The sequence below is a fragment of the Zeus faber genome, assembly GCF_960531495.2.
Source record: "Zeus faber genome assembly, chromosome: 1".
Classification (NCBI taxonomy): Eukaryota; Metazoa; Chordata; class Actinopteri; order Zeiformes; family Zeidae; genus Zeus; species Zeus faber.
Genome location: NC_137193.1, coordinates 20431020 through 20455528, shown reverse-complemented (window position 1 = coordinate 20455528; position 24509 = coordinate 20431020). Strand labels below are relative to the sequence as shown.

Genomic DNA, 24509 nt, shown 5'->3' with positions numbered 1-24509 from the left:
CCATACCATAATAGAGCTGGGGGATATGCCATTATATTATCGATATTATGATATAAGGCTAGATATCGCTTGGGATTTTGGTTATGGCATTATGGGTATATAGTTCGATGTCTTTCGGCTGTGTTACAGTAGCTGTTCTAACCGATTCCTCTACCTGCTTGGTCATAATAGCCACATTAATAATATTTTTTTCTGAAATATTTATTGCATGTTAATATATTATGAAAGCAATGAATAGTTACTTCCAAAATTTCCAAATTAACGGTATTGAGGTAATTGTCAAAAGACATTGTGATATTTGGTTTAGTCAATATTGCCCACCTCTGTAACACACTAAACCATTTTTTGGGTGCATATCTCGTAGATCTTTTTCTGTCCCCTCCTCGCTGTCTGTCTGTCTGTGTTCCAGCTCTCTGCCCCCTTCTCTGTCTCCTTCCCCTCTCTATCTCTCTCTCTCTATGATCCCCATGGCTGAACTGTTGATGCTTCCCTTTATAATTCTCAGTGCATCTTCTATTGACCTTCTCTTGTATTCAGCTCACTGAATAGATATATAGAGATATACAGTGTCTCTGTGTGCATATGATAGGGGGGGTGTGTTCAAGAGATTATTCTGTGTTTGTGTGTGTGTGTGTGTGTGTGTGCGTGTGCATGTGCCTATCCGTGTGTGTGTGCTCGTACATGTGTGTGTGTGTGTGTGTGTGTGTGTGTGTGTGTGTGTGTGTGTGTGTGTGTGTGTGTGTGTGTGTGTGTGTGTGTGTGTGGGTGTGTGTGTGTGTGTGTGGGTGTGTGTGTGTGTGTGTGTGTGTGTGTGTGTGTGTGTGTGTGTGTGTTCAGGTCAATCAGTACAGGCTAAATTAATGGCCAGCCCGTCATTATGCCAACAGCGGAATGGAAACAGTGTTGCAATAGAGATGAGAAGAGTGAGAGTTATAACCAGAATTACCAGAGGAGCTAACATCCCATAATTTATGGAACACTCTATCCTTTTCGCCGCCTGTCGCCTGTCTCTCTTTCCGTCCCCCTCGCGTTTAGAAGCTGTTTTCTTTGCTGCCTGTCTCCCATTATCCTGTTACCTCTATCCCTCTCCCTCTGTCTCTGTTCGTTAAGCCTGGATTATGCTTCTACAAACGTACACGTAGTGTCCACGGAGCTACATGTACGGGTGACCGTAGCTCGAAGAGGCTCAGGGAGGAGCCCAAACACACACACACGCACACACGCACACACGCACGCACCACACACGCACGCATCACACACGCACGCATCACACACGCACACATCACACACGCACGCAGAACACACAATCGCAGCACACACGAACGCAGCACACACGCAGTACACACGCACGCAGCACACACGAACGCAGCACACACGCACACAGCACACATGCACCACACACGCACACACGCACGCAGCACACACGAACGCAGCACACACGCAGTACACACGAACGCAGCACACACGCACACAGCACACATGCACCACAAACGCACACACGCACGCAGCACACACGCACGCAGCACACACGCGCACACACACCCAGCACGCACACAGCACACACACACGCATGCAGCACACGCATGCAGCACACGCAGCACACACGCAGCACACACGCACGCAGCACACATGCACGCAGCACACACGCACACAGCACACACACACGCAGCACACACGCACGCAGCACACATGCACGCATCACACACGCACACACACACCCAGCACTTAGCACGCACACAGCACACACACACGCATGCAGCACACGCAGCACACACGCACACAGCACACACACACGCAGCACACACGCACGCAGCACACACACACGCAGCACACACACACCCAGCACTTAGCACGCACACAGCACACACACACGCATGCAGCACACGCAGCACACACGCACACAGCACACACACACGCAGCACACACGCACGCAGCACACACACACGCAGCACACACGCACGCAGCACACACGCACACAGCACACACACACGCAGCACACACGCACGCAGCACACATGCACGCAGCACACACGCACACACACACCCAGCACTTAGCACGCACACAGCACACACACACGCATGCAGCACACGCAGCACACACGCACACAGCACACACGCACGAAGCACACACACACGCAGCACACACGCACACGCACACAGCACACACGCACACAGCACACACGCACACAGCACACACACACGCATCACACACACACGCAGCACACACACACACGCAGCACACACGCACACAGCACACACACACGCATCACACACACACGCAGCACACACACACGCAGCACACACGCACGCAGCACACACGCACGCAGCACACACACACGCAGCACACACGCACGCAGCACACACACACGCAGCACACACACACCCAGCACTTAGCACGCACACAGCACACACACACGCACGCAGCACACACGCACACAGCACACACACACGCAGCACACACGCACGCAGCACACACGCACACACACACCCAGCACTTAGCACGCACACAGCACACACACACGCATGCAGCACACGCAGCACACACGCACACACGCACACAGCACACACGCACGCAGCACACACACACGCAGCACACACGCACACAGCACACACGCACACAGCACACACGCACACAGCACACACACACGCATCACACACACACGCAGCACACACACACGCAGCACACACGCACGCAGCACACACGCACGCAGCACACACACACGCAGCACACACGCACGCAGCACACACGCACGCAGCACACACACACGCAGCACACACACACCCAGCACTTAGCACGCACACAGCACACACACACGCACGCAGCACACACGCACACAGCACACACACACGCATCACACACACACGCAGCACACACACACGCAGCACACACGCACGCAGCACACACGCACGCAGCACACACACACGCAGCACACACACACGCAGCACACACGCACGCAGCACACACACACGCAGCACACACGCACGCAGCACACACACACCCAGCACTTAGCACGCACACAGCACACACACACGCATGCAGCACACGCAGCACACACGCACACAGCACACAGCACACAGCACACAGCACACAGCACACACACACGCAGCACACACACACGCAGCACACACACACGCAGCACACACGCACGCAGCACACACGCACGCAGCACACACACACGCAGCACACACGCACGCAGCACACACACACCCAGCACTTAGCACGCACACAGCACACACACACGCATGCAGCACACGCAGCACACACGCACACAGCACACAGCACACGCGCACGCAGCACACACACACGCAGCACACACGCACACACACACCCAGCACTTAGCACGCACACAGCACACACACACGCATGCAGCACACGCAGCACACACGCACACACGCACACAGCACACACGCACGCAGCACACACACACGCAGCACACACGCACACAGCACACACGCACACAGCACACACGCACACAGCACACACACACGCATCACACACACACGCAGCACACACACACGCAGCACACACGCACGCAGCACACACGCACGCAGCACACACACACGCAGCACACACGCACGCAGCACACACACACGCAGCACACACGCACGCAGCACACACACACCCAGCACTTAGCACGCACACAGCACACACACACGCATGCAGCACACGCAGCACACACGCACACAGCACACAGCACACAGCACACAGCACACACACACGCAGCACACACACACGCAGCACACACACACGCAGCACACACGCACGCAGCACACACGCACGCAGCACACACACACGCAGCACACACGCACGCAGCACACACACACCCAGCACACACACACGCAGCACACACGCACGCAGCACACACGCACGCAGCACACACACACGCAGCACACACACACGCAGCACACACGCACGCAGCACACACACACCCAGCACTTAGCACGCACACAGCACACACACACGCATGCAGCACACGCAGCACACACGCACACAGCACACAGCACACAGCACACAGCACACACACACGCAGCACACACACACGCAGCACACACACACGCAGCACACACGCACGCAGCACACACGCACGCAGCACACACACACGCAGCACACACGCACGCAGCACACACACACCCAGCACTTAGCACGCACACAGCACACACACACGCATGCAGCACACGCAGCACACACGCACACAGCACACAGCACACGCGCACGCAGCACACACACACGCAGCACACACGCACACAGCACACACGCACACAGCACACACACACGCATGCAGCACACGCAGCACACACGCACACAGCACACAGCACACACGCACGCAGCACACACACACGCAGCACACACGCACGCAGCACACACACACCCAGCACTTAGCACGCACACAGCACACACACACACATGCAGCACACGCAGCACACACGCACGCAGCACACACGCACGCAGCACACACGCACACAGCACACACGCAGCACACACACACGCAGCACACACACACGCAGCACACACCCAACACACACGCATGCACGCAACACACATGGACGCACCCACGCACACACGCATGCACACGTGCACACACACACACACACACACACACACACACACACACACACACACACAGACCTCCAAAATCACCCGTGCGCTCATGCGGGCTGATTGGCTGAATTGTCCAACTTCTTGTTGGGAGGTGGTTTTGAAAGGTAAAATACAAATTGAATAAAAGGATGAGGGTTGAACGCAGATTTTTATTTGCATATCCATTGTTTTTAAGCTCAACATTTTTCCTTTTTTTTGTTTTTTTAACCTGTGCTGTCAGCATGCTGGGCATACAACACAGAGTATTTGTGCCATTGCATTCAGGACAGAGTTAGTCTGCAAGTGGAGTTCAAGTTCTCAACCTGCAATGCAACTCTTTATTCATTCCTAAAATCATCAAGAACTGCTGCAATAACTCTGTCCTGTGGACGACCTGTAGGATGACAAGAGCAGAGTTTTTGGTTATAGAGAACCACCACCAACCCCCCTCTTTGGAGGTAAGGGTATTTATCATGTTTGGATCTATAAACAACTGATCACTACTCCAGGAGGGGGAGAATCACCACGGTGAGACAAATAAACATAGAACCAAACAACATTTACACAAAAACATGAACATTGGATGACAACATGTATTGAAAAACTGAATTAGGTCCAGGAAAACTGGAACTACAACTGGTCCCGTCAACATTTTTCAAATAAAGTTTGAAAAAAAACCCTCCGCAAAAAAAACTGGATTTCTTCAATGTTTTCTGTTCATTGTGGTTTACTAGACCTAATACTGCTCCCCAGTGGACACGTAACGTTATGCACAAAATCCCAAAAAGCATTAAGGGGAACAGCCACACCCGCTCCGAACGACACCCGTGCACCTTTGCGGGTGCGGACGGAGAAGCAGAACCTAGCCTTAAGTACTCCTCCCCGTCCCATAAACACAAACACACAGACGTAGAGAAGGAAAAGAAAACAACACCTATGTTCCGGCTTCCCGCTCTCAGGATGTGAGTGCTTCCGAACAGTGGGCACGGTTGTGTTGGTAACGTCTGACATTGAAAGCCTGAGAGGCCACTTTGTTTTTGGATGAAGTTTGGACTGTGAAAATAATATGACTAAGGTGCATATTGTTTATTCAGACAAAATTCTATTTTGAACTTGAATATACAACTTGAACCTATAAATGACTTATTACCTCGTTCATATATACATGCTTAGAAAAAATAATTTCTCTACTGCAAAAGAAGTTTGTGTTATACAATCTGAAAGTCTAATCAGTGTAAATAAACTCGAGATATATGGGGGTGGCTTTGGGTCAGGTGGATCCCAGGGTGTCGGCTACCCACAACACACATGCACGCACGAAGGCACGCACGCACACACACACACACACACACACACACACACACACACACACACACACACACACACACACACACACACACACACACACACACACACACACAATTAGCCTTTTTACGAACTACAGCCCCATGGGCTAAATCAAACTGACCTGTCAAAAAGCAAAAAGCAACAACAAATTTTCTCTATAACTCCTTCTGTGATAGTTCCACAGACAGATGTTAGTATTTCAACCGTGTTTGGAAGATAGGATGATATGAGACAGAGCTCTGTGATAAGGAGTGTTTTGACAACATTGAGATGACTCATACGATGTTTTTAGAGGCCATTATCCAGCTAACAAGGGGTGCGTAGAAAAGGTTTCATTGTTTCTCGAATCCCACTGTGCAACACACTCTCAGCATTTTGAGACGTGAGAACATTTCGGTATCCGTCACCGACAAGTCAAGCCAAGTTTATTTTCTCCAGCCCTTAATCACAGTACAGTTTCAAAGGGCCTCACAAGCCTCACATTTCACTTAGAAATCAACAGCCTCCCCTCGCGAGGAAAACCAACGCAGCTTTCATTTGTTGAAATCCAGTAAAACCTGCCCAGACTGTGGAGTGACCGGGCATGAATCTGACTTTGGACTGTTGAGACAAAACATGTCACACTGCGGAGTAAATTGGAAAAAAGTCTTCCCCGGGCCTTGGTTCATGGTGTTCACCCGCAAACGGTCAGATTAGAGATCGGTTTCTGCAGCGCAGGGGGAAAAAAATTGTGATTTTAACAAGCTACCTACAGGAACAGATAGATTGACCAATGGACAGAGAGAATGATTGATGAAATCATTAAGCTGGAGGACATTGCTGCCATGGCTGCCGCTCCCTGGCTAGAGCCTAAATGGGTACACTCCCACACACACGCACGCACACGTGCACGCACACACGCACGCACACACACACACACACACACACACACACACACACTTTACAAGTACACTGAAAGACAGACAGTCAATTCCTTCAGTCTTTGGACATCGTGTGTCCAATTTGAGTAGTACAGATAACAGCAGATTCATCTTCCGATCCTTCTTCTTTCTTTCTGTCCCCTATCTTCTGCGTGAGTGTGTGAATCTGTGATTGCCTGCTCGTACGGACATTCTGTACTACCTTCATTTGAGTCAATTTATACATACAGATCAACTGAACTTCTCTAAAGTTCACACGCACGCACGCACGCACGCACGCACCCACGCACACAGAAAAATACAAACATTGCAAATCAGACAGCAAGAGTTGGCTTCATGGCCTTGCCATCTGTCAATTAATCAAGGTGCCACATAGCCTCGCTTGCTCTCTCTCTCTCTCTCTCTCTCTCTCTCTCTCTCTCTCTCTCTCTCTGTCTCTTCGTCAAACAGAAGTACGGGTAAAAAAGAAGGACCTTCCAGTAAGATAAAATTGTCTACTTCAAAAAATAGCTCTCAAACTGCTTCATTGTGTTCATCAAAGGTCCCATATAAAACTCCTTTTCAACAGGATAATTAAAAGCCTCTGAGCTCCCCAAAACATGTCTTTTAGCCTTTCTAGAATGCTTCTATACACCTCCTGTTCTCCACGGGCTGTTTCTGCATCCGTAGCTCAAAATGCAAACAAGCTGCTGCTACCCACGCCCCAGTCCTGAACCGTTTGTGGCTGCGGCCGTGGCTGGTTGATATGGTTACAGTGAGTTTTTACCTACCCCCACAAAAACAACTGATATGGGATACGCACAAGGTCGACCGTTCATGTTTGATCCAGGATCTGCTCCAGAACAAGGAGAGGCTCCTGCAGAAGTTCAAACATTGTGAATGGAGCAGGCCGTTTCTGTATGGTTGGTTAACAATTTTTTGGCCCGGGACCTATCGAATCTGAGCAGCCCGGCCCCGGGGGGCTGGGGCCTCCAAGCTCGGGCGAGTGGTGGCTGGGTCCTCCACGGGATCCCTGCACAGTTTGGGGCTGGTCGGCCCGGGCATGGGACACAAAGCGGTTAGCACACACGTATAGTTTTGGCCAACTGTAGCTGGGACATTGCCATCAAAAATAAACTTCATCCACTCAGCACTTCTGTCCTCCGAGGCTGGGGCCGATGTCAAGATTTGTGCTGGTCTGTGCAGCCAACAACTGAGCACTTCCGATGCTCTTGGCTTCGACATAATGCATGGGGGCGCGTCCGGCGCCTGCGAGAAAGAAATGGCGCACCTTCGCAAAGGCAATTCTTAAGCTGCGGGCCGAGTTACTCAGATGGGGGGGGCGGTCTCATTCTAATGATCACCCACTTGACATAGGAGGAGGAGGCAAATTTGAACAGCTTGTTGAATCACATGTTTTTTCCATAATAGGTCCCCTTTAAAGCTGTAAGCTGCCTGTCTGTTGCTTTCCCTCCGAATCTACCTCTGTTGTTTATCTCTCGTTGCCTCTTTCTCCCTTACTCCACCAGTTTGGCTTCACCCGGTGTTACGGAAAACATTTTTGGCTTAATATTTAAGTGGTTGAGCTGTAGCGCCCCCTTAACGACTAAATTGCCCGGGATGCTCCAGGCAGATTACCTCTCTGTCAATGTTATTCATGGCTGCTCTCTTTAGCTACTGGCTAGTCTGCATCTAAAGGTCAAACAGCAACTGCGCTTGACTAAATTTAGTCACAGCTTTTCGAGTGAAATCAAGTAGCCTATGCAGAGAAATTACAAATCGGAGGAAATTACCTGGATTGTTACCCCTAACCCTAAAAAGCCAAAGCGCTCTGGTGACTTTAGCTCCGCTCTAGAGATGCTATGGATGGGGGACACAATGGATTGGATTCAAACTTTCACCCTGTTGTGGGAATGAGGATTAGGGATATTTTACACCTTGAACTCTGGAATACAATCGACCTAAATGTAAGATATGTGCGATACTATGTGTTGTACTGAACTCAGTTGCAAAGCTTCCCGGTTGGAATACTAAAACGCATCATGAAATCCTTGGATGACGGCCTTCATAAGCCTTCGGTATGTCTCACTGCCATTTAACGTCATTGAAGTTTTGCCATGGGCATTTTCAGGACAGATGTTATTGTATTACTGTATGACATTGTATGTATGGTTTTATTTTGACAATATAATGCAAACCAATTATTTGAGGTTGGCTTTCCTGGCGGGCTTTTCTGGAACGTGTGAATGAGAAAGGTCACCACAGCAATAGATTCACACCGGGTATGATGCCCACAGCTGCTGATTCAAAGGCATCAGTGGGGAACTGGAATGTGGATGGAATGTTTGCTATGCAGGTCTCAAAACGATCCCACTTCATTCCATTTACACGACTCAAAGAACCAAACGGTGAGACCCACATTTCACTGTCAAGAGCACAGTGAGTGACGTGAACTAGGATGTAAAAAATGCAGAAAGATTGGAATAACGTTTGCACTACATTTTATAAAACGCCCTACCACCTGGGGATATTTGGAGTTTGGAAGTACAAACCTGACTGACGGACAGCACAGTCTGGCAGCTATGACATCTTATTCTTCTGACGTCCTTCCTCTGCAATGGATCTGATCTGGGTTGTTCCTTTTATAACCCTTTCCCACTGCACCAAAAACCCGGTCACACCCGCTAACATCTGGCATTTGTCATTAGCGGGAAAGGTAAAACCCGGTGTGGCGGGCCAAGGGTCGTGCTCAAGCCCCCCCTGCAGACAGGCGTCGCGGATGTTTTGAGTGTTAGGATCGCTCCGTGGGGACCGCAGCGGAGAACCCCCACGCTCCCCGCCGGGCTCCGAGGGACGCCGGCACTGCCCCAAGCCGGTCTCTGCATGTCTCCGCACTGCCGGTGCGCTGCTTCTACGGTTTCTATCCCTAATCACACTGGAACCATGACACGCCCCGTTTTCCGCTGCGTTTGTGACGCCCAACGTGACACAAGATAGGAAAAAAAGAAAGGCATAGTCTTCTCCTGGAAATTGTAAGGAGTCAATTAGCTATTTTTAGTGGGTTTAAAAAACCAGGGTATACCCCGTAATGTTGGTGTAAAAACGGTATTAGATACTAAAGGCCTCTGGGAATGACATCAATGTCTTTAATAGGATGCAGTTCCACCTGAGGGGCATGGTCAATCACATATTGGCTCAAGCCAGACCAAAGAGCTCATTGGCTTAGATGTTTCTAACTTCTTTTAATTGCTCGTAGCCTTTAGGGATTATGACCCTTGACCTCTTAGTCTTAAAGAGTTGTTCAAAGCACATCAGCATTGTAATATATCTGATGAAGGCTCTGATAATGATATAACTAAACAGGTTGGAAGAGCCCGATCCGTGAATTAAAAAGATCCAAAAAACGACTGAAGTGAGAAAGTGACATTTTGTTTCTGTATCTAATCAAGTCCGACCACATCTTTATCACACGGATCCATCAATGTCCCTGTGTACATGGAGCGTACGGGTGACCTCTCAGGGAAGCAAGGTGATCTAGCCGTTACAAACACCATCCATCAACCGCGAGGCGTGGGCTCAGGCCTCATGTCGGGGTTCGCCCCTGTATAAAAGTTCCTCAAAAAGCAGCCAGGGATGGCTCCTCTGTTAAATTAAAAAACCAAGCAGAACAAATTCCTTTTCAGGCCCCCTCCCAATCCCCAAAGCTTAAGAAGGATGGTTTAATTAGTGTTATTAAGAGTTCTAAGAGATCGAGAACAGCATGTCTATTGGTAAGGTAACATCCTAAAAGCTATAAAAAGTGCTAAAAATGCGTATGAGCATTAACCACACATTCCAAAGGATGGATGATTAAATCAGCCAAAATGTTAGTTAAGCCCATGTTTTATGACGATACCGTCGTTTGCCTGCCAGATAAGCCGGTTGGTGTCACACTTTTTCCCGGATGAAGATGGATACCTCACTTAAATGGCAGCCAACTCGTTCACCCTTTCCCTCCTAATATTCCTCACCATACTCCTTCAATCTCGTTGCCTTGCGCCTCATTCCTTCCCAGGCAATCTCCTCCTCCGCTTGCTCCCTCCCTGGCCGCACGCTCAGTGAACTCAGGGCATTAAATTACCCCTCTCCCCCTTTTCTTTATGTTAAAGTATGTGTTTCCAGCAACAGTCTGAAATTTAGTGAAGGGAAACATGACAAATTACCTTGGCATTTAACATGACAGATGCCCTCTCTCACTTTTATGTGTGTGTGTGTGTGTGTGTGTGTGTGTGTGTGTGTGTGTGTGTGTGTGTGTGTGTGTGTGTGTGTGTGGGTGTGTGTGTGGGTGTGTGTGCGTGCGTGCGTGCCTGTGCATGATCTGGGAAGGCATCTGTCTGGGCATGTGTGCATGAGCAACGTTTTGTCTCGAGCTTGACTCAGCAGCGCAGCGACAGCATCACCTGCCAAACCACTATTACCAAAACCAAATGAACCGGCTGTCGCGACTTGGAGGAAGACTTCATGCCGTAGTGTGACAGCTTGACTTGTGTTTCATGGAAAAATCCGGTAGTCTATGCTATGGTTCCTAAACCCTTTCTCTTTTTTGTTTTTTTTCCAATCCTTCATCGCTCAATCCGAATGATAGGCATCAAAATGGTCTAGTTGTACCACGTACCGCAGCTCGGTGTACGTCGGTCGGCTGAAGCTCTTCTCTCAATACCGGATCGATCCAGGCTTAGGAAAGCAACAAACCCTTTCACTTATCAGTAAATGGGGGAATCAGATGAAAAAAGATTTTTCCGTGACAATGAGATGATGGATCGCTAGTCTACTTTTTCTATTTGAGTTGTTTCCAAGGGAGCATTGTCGTGGGATGCGCAGCACACTGGGTGCGGCTTGATTGGCTGTTAACAGCAACGGGTTTAAAGGAGAATTAAGTGATTCCTCTGCTCATGAATGATTCCCTGTACAGTGAAGAACTGTGAAGAATTGAGAGCTGAATTTTCTCGAATTCACGTTTTAGCATGGGTACAACCTGCACTTCCGAGCAGGTGATCATCGTCATAATGCCAAGCACATTGTACGCAGAGCATGTATGTGGATCTATCTTTGTGATGATTCTGCGTTTCCTTACCTTTACACACTGGCCTGTGGTCACTCCAAGCAGCAAAGACCTCGGCAACTCTCTGGCAGCTGATGGTTTTACTGCCCTGAAGAACGTAGTCTTCTCCGCAAGTAAAGTGCACCTCACTGCCAATACTGCACGCACACACACACACACGCACGCACGTACACACAGTAAAATGTGCTTTAGATACAGAGAGGGAGAAAATGTGTTTTTGGTTGCTTATTTGTGTGTTGGTGTGTGCATCGTGTGTGTTTTGCATGTATGTGTGTGTTGTACCTAAAGTCGTTGCCATGGCGTTTTCCATTCTCTGGCTCCCCGGGGTCTGGACAGGAGTTGGATGCCTGTCTCACACCGCCCTCGTTGACTAAAGACAGACAGACAGACGGACAGGTAGAACGATAGATACATCTGGTTAGAGGAGGACAGACAGGGTAATTTTGCAAAGAAACAAGACTTGAACGCAAAAACCTGAAGCAAAACAGGGATTCAAACGTTTCAAAAAATTATTTAAATGATTTTGATAATTGTTTTGTGAGTGTGTATATTTATTCAGTTTTTTCTGTGCGGCAATTTGACAAAATGAAGCTAAATGGAAAGTGAGTTTTCCCAGTGAGAAGTCATTCTGCTTAATAGCTAATGGCTTCAGGGAATGACATCAATGTCTTAATTTTTATTCAAAGTTCCCCCTGAGGGGTTTAGCCAATCACACAGCGGCTGAAGTCTGACCAAAGAGCTTATTGGACTAAATGTTTCATACTTCTTTTAATTGGCCATTAGCTTTATGGATTATGACCCTTAATAACCTCTTGCATTCTTAATCAAAGCGTATCAACACTGTAATATATCTGTTAATGACACATCCAACCAAGGGCCAGGCGGCAAGCTTTCCAACAGGCAACACTGAAAGACCATGCTGAAAGCCAAACAAAAAAAAAAGTTAATAGTACATTTTTTGTGTGAGTGCATATTTTTATTCATTATACATTATATATGTTATATATATATCATGCTTTTTCCTCTCTCGAAGAAAGCACACAGACATGAAATACACCCACAAAAACATTCAAAAGGAAACAAGCACTCTGTTTCTTATACTTTATACAAACTAGTTTAAAAAAACAGAACCGTTAGCTTTCTCAACGATTCCTGTGCTTGTATGTGTGTGTTTACAAGTGCATTCCTATAAACGGGCTTTTCTATAAAAAAAAACAACTTTTCTTTCTCTCAAAAACATTGTTATTCCATTTGATTTTATTCACTTTCTGTCTGGTTTTAATCTTTCTTCAGTGTGTTTTCTTTATGCTACAGTACCTGCCATATACCTGGGAAGCACGTTGTAACTGTAGGTTTTAAACAGTGCTACAACTAAAGACCAAGTTACTGTACTTAATAACGCTGAATTTTTTTACAAGGTAAGAGACGTCATTCACACTGAACTTGGAGACTGCATCTTATTTTAGTGCTTTTTATCTTGTTACATCCCAAGAGCTTTGTGCTCTTTCTTTGGATCGTTTCTTTTTTTGTCTTTTTTGGCCACAGTTCCATTGCAAATGAGAATCTTTCGACTCAATGTCATTTTTTTCTGTGGATTTAAATAAAGGTTATGAATGAATATGAATGTTATAAATCATCGTGTCGATGTTTTTCGATTATAACTGTTGTTTATCCAGGACAGTATTGTCTATTGTATATTATTTTATAAACTGTTCTATGGTTTGTTCTGCTCTGTGTTGATTCACCTCAATTTACCTTCAGTGAATTAAGAACTAACCTAATTTGGCAGAGTATAGTTTATTCTAACCCAATACAATAACATAGAGTATAATTGTACCAAATATAGTTGAATCAAATCAAATTTTATACATCACCTCATCTGATCTAATCTGATGTCATATAATATTATGAATTCTAAACCACCTTATTACAAATGCATTCAATACTGCGATTTTTTTGATGTACTTGTTAACCATTTCTAAATGCCTAGTGCTTGTAGAACCTTGCTAGAGGGAAAAAACTGTTTGGATGTTTTTTTATTACTTTTTTACCTGTGTGAACTCCATAGCACATTATGCAATATGAATGCAATGTGGGGATTGAATATTGAAAAAGAACACTAGGCTGTGCAACATTTTTAACATGGGTATTTTTAACAAAAGGCAATGTAATTGTTTTTTTGTAATTAAACTGTATTATTTTTGGAAATATGCACACATGACCAGGCTATTAAGCCAATTTTAGTAGCATTTAGTCCATATCAAGAGAGCCAGTCAGCAGGTGCTATCGCGCGTGTGTGTGTGTTTGTGTGTGTGTGTGTGTGTGTGTGTGTGTGTGTGTGTGTGTGTGTGTGTGTGTGTGCGTATGTGTGTGTGTGTGTGTGTGTGTGTGCGTATGTGTGCATGTTACAATAAATGTTTTGTTGCTTTGTTGGAGCGGCTAATTTGACCATCTGGACCAAAAGCTCCACAGCAGAGGGACCGATTGCAGTATCGGATATGGATTGTATGTGCAACCACACAAAGATAAACACACACACACACACACACACGCACACACACACACACACACACACACACACACACACACGCTCACACACACACACACACACACACACACACACACACACACACACACACACACACACGCATCCAGACTTAGGATGCACATACACATCGGTGCTTGGTTAATTGTTTGCAACCCACTTATAAGTGAAGCCCCCCTCAAAAACAAGTTAACATAACATACATCTATTTAAAAAAAAACCCAGATGTTTGCTGGCAGTAAGAAATACAAGCTCACACAAACAAATATACAAAAAACAACAACAACAACAACAACAAGACACCAACTGTTTAACTGCTTGACTGGGTTAAACTGTTGATCAACCACACTTGAACCAATCAGAGCACAGCAAATTAACGTCTGAACCAATCAAAGCTAAAACAAATTAACATACAAATTAACATCTGGAAAATCGAGCTGTAAGCTGTGACTGCAACCTGTTGGAAAACCAGATTTCATTCTGTCCATTCCTGGTTTATTTTTTTGTTTGATAGTCGTTGACTCACACCTCGAGTAATTGAGCACATTAAAAGGCCTCTACACAGACATCACACACAAGCATGCACATGGACGAGTACATCGAAATGACAAGAGAAGGTGTATCGCGGGCAGTGTTTTTCAACCACTGTGCCGAACAAGTGTGACGTGAACATGCTTCAAATTCCACTTAAAAATACAAAAATAAAATAAATAAAGTCCTGTGTTGAAAGATCAAAACTGCAAGGATGAAATAATTCATCAGTTCCCAGATTTGATACCTGCCAATCATTATAAGTAGTGGTGAAATGTTTGCTCTGCCTTTTTGAGACTTGGTTCTCGTTTGATTTGTTTATAGATAAGTCATGTTCAATAACAATTATATCAAATTGCATGCTACCAGGAGAAGCCTAGGATCAAAGAGGCAATCTTTCCATCACCTCCCCAGCCACTGCCCCCACAATTATTAGCAGGCCAAAATAATAAGCAGAATTCTAAAAATGTTTTAGTGGTTAAAAGGATAGCGGTGTGCCATGGGAGTATTTCATTGTACAAAGTGGGTTTGTATGGGTTGGGAAATACTGTTTCAGTGTGGAGCTACACCTTGACTTAGTGTGGTGTATCAGTGTATCAGTAGTGTGAGTAAGTGTGTATTCAATTTTCCAGTGTGTGTTCTTCAAGAGAATTGTGTTGTGGCAGAGAAGGGGCGTCGCCAAGAACTGGCTGTAGATGTCAGCACGGCTGAGTTTCCCGCAGCCACCAAGCTACCTCCAATCGGCCGAATCAGCGCCCATGCGGCGCTGATAGGTCCGACTTGCGGCAGGGAGATTTCTTAATGTTTGTCTTGCAGAGGGGATCGGCGCACAGGCTCGTCAGCCGACCAGGAGCGAGGGAGCGGAACGCCATTCCTCCTGTGCCCGAAACCACCATCATCATTATTATCATTATTATTATTATTATTATTGTTATTGTTATTGTTATTAATAATAATAATAATAATAATAATGACATTTATACTTCTGGCCAGCGAGCCTTTTGTTCATTGACATAATAAAAACTCTCGCTATGTTGGCGAACGTCGGCAAAACTGACTCCGCCTCCCTCCCTAAACCCTTTCCTGTGGGCAGAGACTCCCACAGGTGGCCCTCCGGAGGGCCACTAACCCGAGTGAAAGGTATCCAGGAGCCTGACTGGCTGCGTAAATGCTCCGCGGACCTGGAGGAGGAGCATTACTTCCTCCGCTGCCAGTTGGAGTGCGTTCTTTTCAGCGTGACCTCCTGTGAGCACATCATAGTGAGCCGTCACAACCCGGCAGCCAGCCAGAGGGCCAGACCCGTATCCGACCCCAGGACCCACGCAGGATTTGCCTGGTACCCAGCCCATTGCGATGCCCCAGATGAGAATGTCCGGGGGCCCACTGTGTTGACCCCAGGACCCATGCAGGATTCTCTGGGTCCGCAGCCCATCCCGCCACCCCGGAGGGGAACAGCTGGAGCTCCACTGCACCCACGGGCATTGTGTGACACCCCCTTTCTTTCCAGCATGATCCCCCTCCCGCCGGCCCGGGGGAGGGCCGATGTCTAACGGCCGGATCCCATGGTGCTGCGGGACACTGTCTCCCCTTCCCATGCTGTCCACACTCGGTCCCCCATCAGCCCGCATTGCTGCCGCGGGAAATCAGGGTGCTGCGCAGGCGTCTGGCCAGAGGTGCGGACACTGCGGGCGGCCCAGCCACGACCGGAGGGACTGCCCCTGGATGGAACTCGGCCAGGTGCTACAAGGGGGTAGACATCAGGCTTTGCTGGACTCGGGTTGTTTGCAGGCGATTGTCCAGCAATGCCTGTTTTGACCCGGGGCTTTGGTGGAGGTGTCACAGGTGGAGGTTTGTTGTGTGCATGGGGATGTCCACACGTATCCGATGGTCCGGCTCGAAATTCGTTACAAGGGAAAAAATTCATAGGGTGCAGGCTGCGGTTAGTTCCCGCCTGTCGCACTCCTTGATTTTGGGCACGGATTGACCAGGGTTTGATGCGTTGATGAGAGGCTGGGGGAGTGCATTCACAGTCGGTAGGAAGATGTGAGTGTTGCGTGGCGTGCGGTGACGCGGAGGGGGCAGGGGCGGCTGAATCCCAAGTGGTATCTCTCCCAGTCCCCTTGACCTTCCCTATCAAGGATTTTCCGCTGGAGCAGTCGCGGGACGGCACCCTATGCGAGGCCTTTGAGGGGGTAGTTGATGCCGTATTGATGCGCCCAGACACCGTGCTCACTATTTTTCGGAGATTAGGGACAGGTTATATTGAGTGAGCCGTGACACTCGGAAAGGAGAGGAGATAACCCAGTTGTTGGTGCCGAAGACCCACCGGGAAATGCCCTTCCAGGTGGCTCACCATAACCCGATGGCCGCTCACCTCTGTCCTGATAAAACACGACAGCAGATAATGGCCCGCTTCCATTGGCCGAAATGGTGCGCTAAATGATGTGCTGCATGTCCTGAGTTAAAGTTAGGCCAGTTAGTCAAACCTCCGGCTATGCCAAGAGCGCCGTTGAGGCCCCTCCCCCTAGTCGAGGTCCCATTCAAAAGACTTAGTATGGACCTCATCGGTCTGTTAGACCGCAAGGCCCACAGGTATCGTTTAGAGTAGTCCTAGTGGATTATGCAACCTGGTACCCCAAGTCGGCGCCGAGTTGCATAATCCACTAGGACCCTGGGGGATGCTAGACCTAATTAAAGGAAACTGGGAGCAAGGTCCAAGCACCAGTAAGAACAAACTACAAATTTGGCCGTTATCATGGGAGAATTTGCTCAGGGCTCAGGAACCTCAGTGCTTCTTAAACGACAGGGGGGCTCGGGTCAGACAATTCGCACTGGGAGACAAGGTGTTAGTGTTGCTCCCTATGTCCAGCTCTAAATTGCTCGCAAAGTGGCAAGGGCCTTTTGTGGTCACACGGCGGGTTGGCAAGGTCGATTATGAGATTAAACGGTCTGACAGGCAGGGGGTGACACAGATTTATCACCAAACCTCTTAAAAGAATGGAGGGAGGGGGTGTCTGTGGCTCTGGTCACGCTGCTCATTGAGCGGGATGAGTTGGGGCCGGAGGTTCAAAAAGCGGCCGATCATATCGCAACCCTGTTAAGTGACCATCTCTCTCTGTCCCAGAGGGCGGACGTGGCTGCACTTCAGCGTTGCTTCTCTGATGTTTTCTCCTCCCTGCCAGGCCTCACGTCCCTCAAACACCACCACGTGGAGACGACCTCGGGATGAAGTCGGCTCTCGGCCATATCGCCTGCCCGAAGACAAACACAAGATCGTGCAGGCGGAATTAGAGGCCATGCTGGACATGGGCTTGATAAAGTAGTGATTGAGTCCAAGAGTGACTGGTGGGTAAGACTGATGGGTCAGTTCCGTTCTGCATTGACTACCAAATTCTAGACTACCCGGGTCGATGAACTTCTCGACCGCTTTGGTACAATTGTTTTTTTCACGACACTGGATTTAACCAAAGGCTACTGGCAGATTCCCTCATCTCAGGAATCCATGGAAAAATCTATGTTCTCCACTACGTTAGGCTTGTACCACTTTCACACACTTCCGTTCTGGTTGTTCGGTGCCCCAGCCACCTTTCAGGGACTCATGGACTGCATCCTGCGTCCGCATGTAGCACACGTCGTGGCCTACCTAGATGACGTAATCATTCCCAGCGAGACCTGGGAGTGGCATATGCAGCATGTGGGAACAGCGCTTGAGTCTCTAAGGGGGCGGGGCTAACCGTGCTGTGGGACTTAGGGAAGACTCAAGACAAAGAAGAAGGCGAAGCAGTCCTCGGGGCTGGCCGGTGTCTTTTCGGAACTAACGAGCCCCTTGTCTGACTTAACTCAAAAGGTTGCTCCAGATCTGATCCAGTGGTCAGAGAAGTGCCAGCAGGTGTTTGCGAGGATAAAGTCAGCTCTCTGTGGGAAGCCAGTGCTGTTTAACCCTAACTTCTCTCTCTCTTTCTGTCTGCAGACCATCTGTCAGACAGAGGGCTCGGTGCGGTCTTGTCCCAGGAGGTGGAGGGGACCGAGCGGCCGGTGTTGTACCTCTCCCTCTCAGAGTGGGAGTCGAGATACAGCACAGTGGAGAAGGAATGTTTGGCAATCAAGTAGGCTGTTGGTTCTTTCTGATATTACCTTGCTTTCACCCACAGTTCGGACCACGCCCCGCTGCAGTGGCTCCACTGCATGAAGGACACAAATGGCCAGATCACCTGGTGGTACCTGGCTTTCTAGCCCTTTAACTTTCAGGTGGTCCATAGGCCGGCGGCGCAGATGGTCGTGGCTGACTTTCTCTCCTGCTCTGGGGGGGGGGGGGGGGGGGGGGGGGGGGGTGGTGTCTGCTGTCGGCCGGATGGCATAAGTCAGGCAGTGGGGGTATGTGGCAAACCAAGGGGCGCAGTCAAGCACCAGCTGCAGATGACTGCACGGCTCCCTTACCACCAAGCTGCCTCGAACCAGCTCTCGCCATGGCAAACCACGGCAAAATGGACCGTCTCCCTCCCTAAACCCCTACTTGTGGGCAGAGACTTCCACATGTGTGTTTTCTTTTTTATGTCTTGTGTGTGCATGTGGATGTGTGTGTGTGTCTATGTACTCATGCACTGTTGAATAACAAGCAGCATTTGGGCAATTAGCAGCGGGGTGCCACTCAATAGGCCAGTAATGATTGTGGTCTAACAAGGCAGGAAAGACATCAAGCACATCAATATTTGCACTATTATCTGGAGGATACAAGATATTGACTCTCATACACAGCATCCCTGTGTCTGTGTTTGTGTGTGTGTGTGTGTGTGTGTGTGTGTGTGTGTTTGTGTGTGTGTGTGTGTATGTGCATGTGTCAAGGGTGAGGCAGAAGTGAAACCAGACTAAGGGAAACGGAAGTAAAGAGAGACAAGCTTAAAGGGAGAAAAGAAAAAGAAGGGATGATGCGGGATGTGTGGACTGTCAGTTTGACTTTTTTCTTTATAGTATTTCACCCACATAAGGTAAATAGTTCCCTTCTTTTGGAGACTTGGAATGTTGTATGTAATTATATCTTAAATATATCTCATAGCAAAGTGTTTTTGAAAGGTAAAAGCTTTCCACTCAAAGAAGGTGATAAAGCAGCGTTAAACTAAAAATAATTAGGTGTTTTTTGTGATAATATTGAGTCCGTAAAGGTGGTCAGGTGTGCAAAAGGATCTCAAATATTGAACAAATATCAAAAAAATGTATTTGCTACAATATGGGATACTTGATTTAGATTTTGTTTTAGTATAGTGCGAGCCACAACATTAAAACCACTGACAGGTGACGTGAATAACATTGCTCATCTCATTCCAATGGCACCTGTCAAGGGGTGGGATGTCTAACACATCGACTTCAAGAACTGACCATTCACTTGCTTCCTAATAATATTAGGAAACAAGTGAACAGTCAGTGGAAAACGGAAGCAGGAAAAATGGACAAACGTAAGGATCTGAGCAACTTTGACAAGGGACAAATTGTGATGGCTAGATGACTGGGTCAGAGCATTTACAAAATGGCAGGTCTTGTGGGGTTTTCCCGGTATGCAGCGGTTAGTACCTACCAAAAGTGGTCCAAGGAAGGACAACCTGTGAAACGGCAGCAGGGTCGTTTTCACGTTTTCTTCTATATCATGTGTTCAAGTTCAAGTTCAAGTTCAAGTTCAAGAGATTATGTGTATGACCTGGTGTGTGTGCGTCCTTTACCAAGAGATGGCACCAGGATGCACTATGGGAAGATGCCAAGCCAGCGGAGGCAGTGTGATGCTTTGGGCAATGTGCCGCTGGGAAACATTGGGTCCTGGCATTCATGTGGATATTACTTTGACACGTACCACCTACCTAAATATTGTCGCAGACCAAGTACACCCCTTCATAGCAACGGTATTCCCTAATGGCAGTGGCCTTTTTCAGCAGGATAATGCAGAGGGTCTGAGTGAAAAAATTGTTCAAGAATAGTTTGAGGAAGATGACAAAGAGTTCAAGGTGTTGACTTGGCCTCCAAATTCCACAGATCTCAAGCGAGCATCTGTGGGATGTGCTGGAACAACAAGCCCGATCCATGGGGGCCCCACCTCACAACTTCCAGGACTTAAAGGATCTGCTGCTTAGGTCACCACCAAGAGGTGGTACTTCAGAGGTCTTGTGGAGTCCATGCCTCAATGGGTCGGATCTGTTTTGGCGGCATGAGGGGGAGCTACACAATATTAATGGTTATTAGTGGTGGTTTTAATGTTGTGGCTGATCAGTGTATGTCAGAAACTCACATAGTCATTATTGAGAAAGTTTGAAAAGCAAATTTGGCAACATCAGTGAAAGTAAACATGTGCAGGGGAGCAATACGAGAAAAAAATGTAAGAAGAGAAGGTAAGAAGAAGGGAGTAGAGAAAAAAAGATGAGAAAACAAAGAGACCGGGAATGGGGATGTGTGTGTGTGTGTGTGTGTGTGTGTGTGTGTGTGTGTGTGTGTGTGTGTGTGTGTGTGTGTGCATGTGTGTGTGTGTGTGATCCGGGTGCCTTGAACGAGCCGACATCAAGCATATCAGAGCGAGTTGCAAAATAATAAAATAATCCGTGCAAATTGCAAGACGCCATAACGAACATACGGAAAAGAAAAAATACAAAACAGTCATCAAGCAACAGCAACAAAATCACCAAAATGCAAAAGCTCTAAGAGAGGCTGTGACACTTTGTTTTTTAATCCCCCTTTCACTTGTGGTTTGTACGAAACAGAGTATAGCAACCACATGTTTATAAAATGTGTTTGTGGTGTGGGGATGGTCTGGGTTGAGCAGCCACACCTGACCTGGATCTAGGTGATTGGGATCAGAGTGGCTGCATGCCTTTTGCTCGTTGGTTGGTCTAACGAGCAGCAGGTAAAACCGCCATGCCCACACACAGTCAGGATAGGAGCCTGTGTCATGACATGTCTTTCTGCTCCTGGCTCATTCCAGCTGGCCCACTCTCGACAATAAACTGGTGTTTACAACCCCCCGTCTTCTGTGTCTCTGTGCCGGACGTCCCTGAACATGCCAGGTGGGTGGCGTGTGGTAGGAGAAACTGCCACAGTGGCACTTGTGCAGGAGCTCTCCGGCACGGGGAAGAGACACAAAAGACTGTGGGTTGTAAAGTTTATTGTAGAGAGTGGGCCAGTTGGAATTAGCCAGGAACAGATTGAACATGTCATGACAGGGCTCCTAACCTGAGTGTGTGTGGGGATGGTGGTTTTACCTGCTGCTCGTTAGACCAACCAACAAACAACAGGTATGCAGCCACCCTGACCCAATCACCTAGATCCAGGTCCGGTGTGGCTGCTCAAGCCAGACCATCCCCACACCACAGTGTTAGTAAGAACGGATGTTTGGCATCCCTTTAAATTTAAATCAATACATGTACGTGTAAAACACAGCAAATCCCAAAACCCCAGCCATCACAGGTTAGTCCATTCGTCAAAGAAACAGAAAGATGTGAACTCACAGATTGAAAACTTGTTGCTGGAGTCTTTGCCGGGGAATAATTTAACACCCCGTGATTTAAAATCTACTGACCGCTTCACTGCAGAGGAGAACAGAACACAGACAACAGAGGGGAGAAAGGAATCAGAGAGCAGGTCGGAGAAGGACAGGAAATAAAAAGGCAAAACAAATAAAGGATTTATCAAAGGAATAAAAATGTGGGGGGAAAAAAATCCATTCTTTTCCCCCTCGCAACACCGAGAGAGAGGAGTATGGCAGAGAAAATAAGGTTAGGGTGGAAGTGTGACAATGGTGCGAGGTGAATAGACAGAGAGAGAGAGAGAGAGAGAGAGAGAGAGAGAGAGAGAGAGAGAGAGCAGCATCCAGGGCTTCATTTGAGATGTTCCCTCCCTATTTAGCCGGAAGCTCAGTCACATTACGAACAGACCCTGACAAAAGGAAAAACGTTGTCTTTATTGAAAACTATTTGGCCGCTCAATTATCGAAGCATTCAGCTCTGTTTGTCTTGTTATGACGTGAATGTTTTGTTGTCGGCGGCTCGAAGTTGACATTTCCATGTTGGAATCTTAGCAACGTGTGTGGGGTGACTTTGGGGAGAAAAACAGAGAAGGGTGATTGTCAGTGTCCCACTCATATTACATTTACAAATATATATGAAAAGTAAAGGTAAAAGAGTTTTTGAAGTAAAGTGTCCTATACAACAACCTGCATGCACGTTTCAGACAAACAGCACTGTCCCAACCCACTATAGCTCAACTTTACCTTGAATTATAATCATTAAAAACCTTCAGAAATCCTATTATTTTTGCATTACTGTGTGAATCCATTTCATATCTAATGCTTGAAACATCTTTCTTTTGTGGGTAATTCATAAGAGATTATGGAACATTTACATTTTAGTTGTGTCCAATAATATTTACTCAACCCTGTTACCTGGAAATTCCGATGAAATATTTAGAATGTTCCACAAGTCACATGTTGAACAAGAAGTTGCATCACGTGAGCTTCCTGGAGGCTGTGGGAAGAACTAAAGTACGTTCTCTCTTTTATTCTGCATTTACACTGATATTGTGATAGTGACTGAGAAGTACAACCCTGTTACTATTTGAAGCCGTCTTCAACACAGAAACCTTGTAAAAAATGTGATATTATTACCTGAGGTGGGTAAACACATTTTTTAATGCTGCATATTTATTTTCATGGATTAAATGTTGAAAATTGTAATTAAAGTTACATTTTTACGTACAAGGGATGAATGGCACCCTAATTGTGGAATCACCCAGGATGTGATGGAGGGAAATACAGCGGAAAAAGAGACTCAGAGATTCAAATTTCAAAAACATAATTTACAAATCATTTAGAGTTTGCACCCACCCACCATTTCTTGAAAATACACGCAGATAAACTAAAGTAAGATGGAAATTAATAATTTAGACTTCAATGTGATTTGCTGTTTTCAGCTGAAATGTATCAATACCATTTAAACATAAAAAATCAAAACACAAAGGCAAATATCTTGTCCTGGATGACAAAGTATGGTGACAAATAACTTTAATGAAAGTCTGATGAATTGTCTGACAGGTGTCATTTTCATAATGACCTGACAGACTAATGCACTGAACGGTGACAAATAACACATGACTTAATGTTACTACACTTCTCCTAATGCAGTGCACGTGCTGTACACACAGAAATCAATGATGTTTTTACTTACCATGCTGCCATTTAACTGTATCTCTATTTAATACCAACAATTAGCCTAATGTTGTATGGTGGGTATGTGCACGTCAGCGGTCCCTAACTCCACCACAGTGACGTTAAATAACACTGTATGTATTTAATACTTACAGTCAAGGGTTGAGTAATTACTTGGTGGAAAATACTACACAAATGAATTAATGACCATGCAATTAATTGAAATCTGTATGAAGTGCACACACACACACACACACACACACACACACACACACACACACACACACACACACACACACACACACACACACACACTACACTAACAAGGGTTTA

At 47.2% G+C, this 24509-nt stretch overlaps 1 protein-coding gene across 1 annotated transcript in view; it reads right to left on the bottom strand.

Moving 5' to 3' along the window:
• The window catches only part of csmd3b (CUB and Sushi multiple domains 3b), a gene marked incomplete at its 5' end in the record, with an annotated part of 405005 nt that overhangs the window by 142979 nt on the left and 237517 nt on the right, over positions 1-24509 (bottom strand). Inside the window, 3 exons of the mRNA XM_080014654.1 lie at positions 11938-12062; positions 12208-12295; positions 22483-22560. Of these exons, the coding sequence (XP_079870780.1) occupies positions 11938-12062; positions 12208-12295; positions 22483-22560 (291 nt within the window). The remainder of the gene's footprint in view (positions 1-11937; positions 12063-12207; positions 12296-22482; positions 22561-24509) is intronic.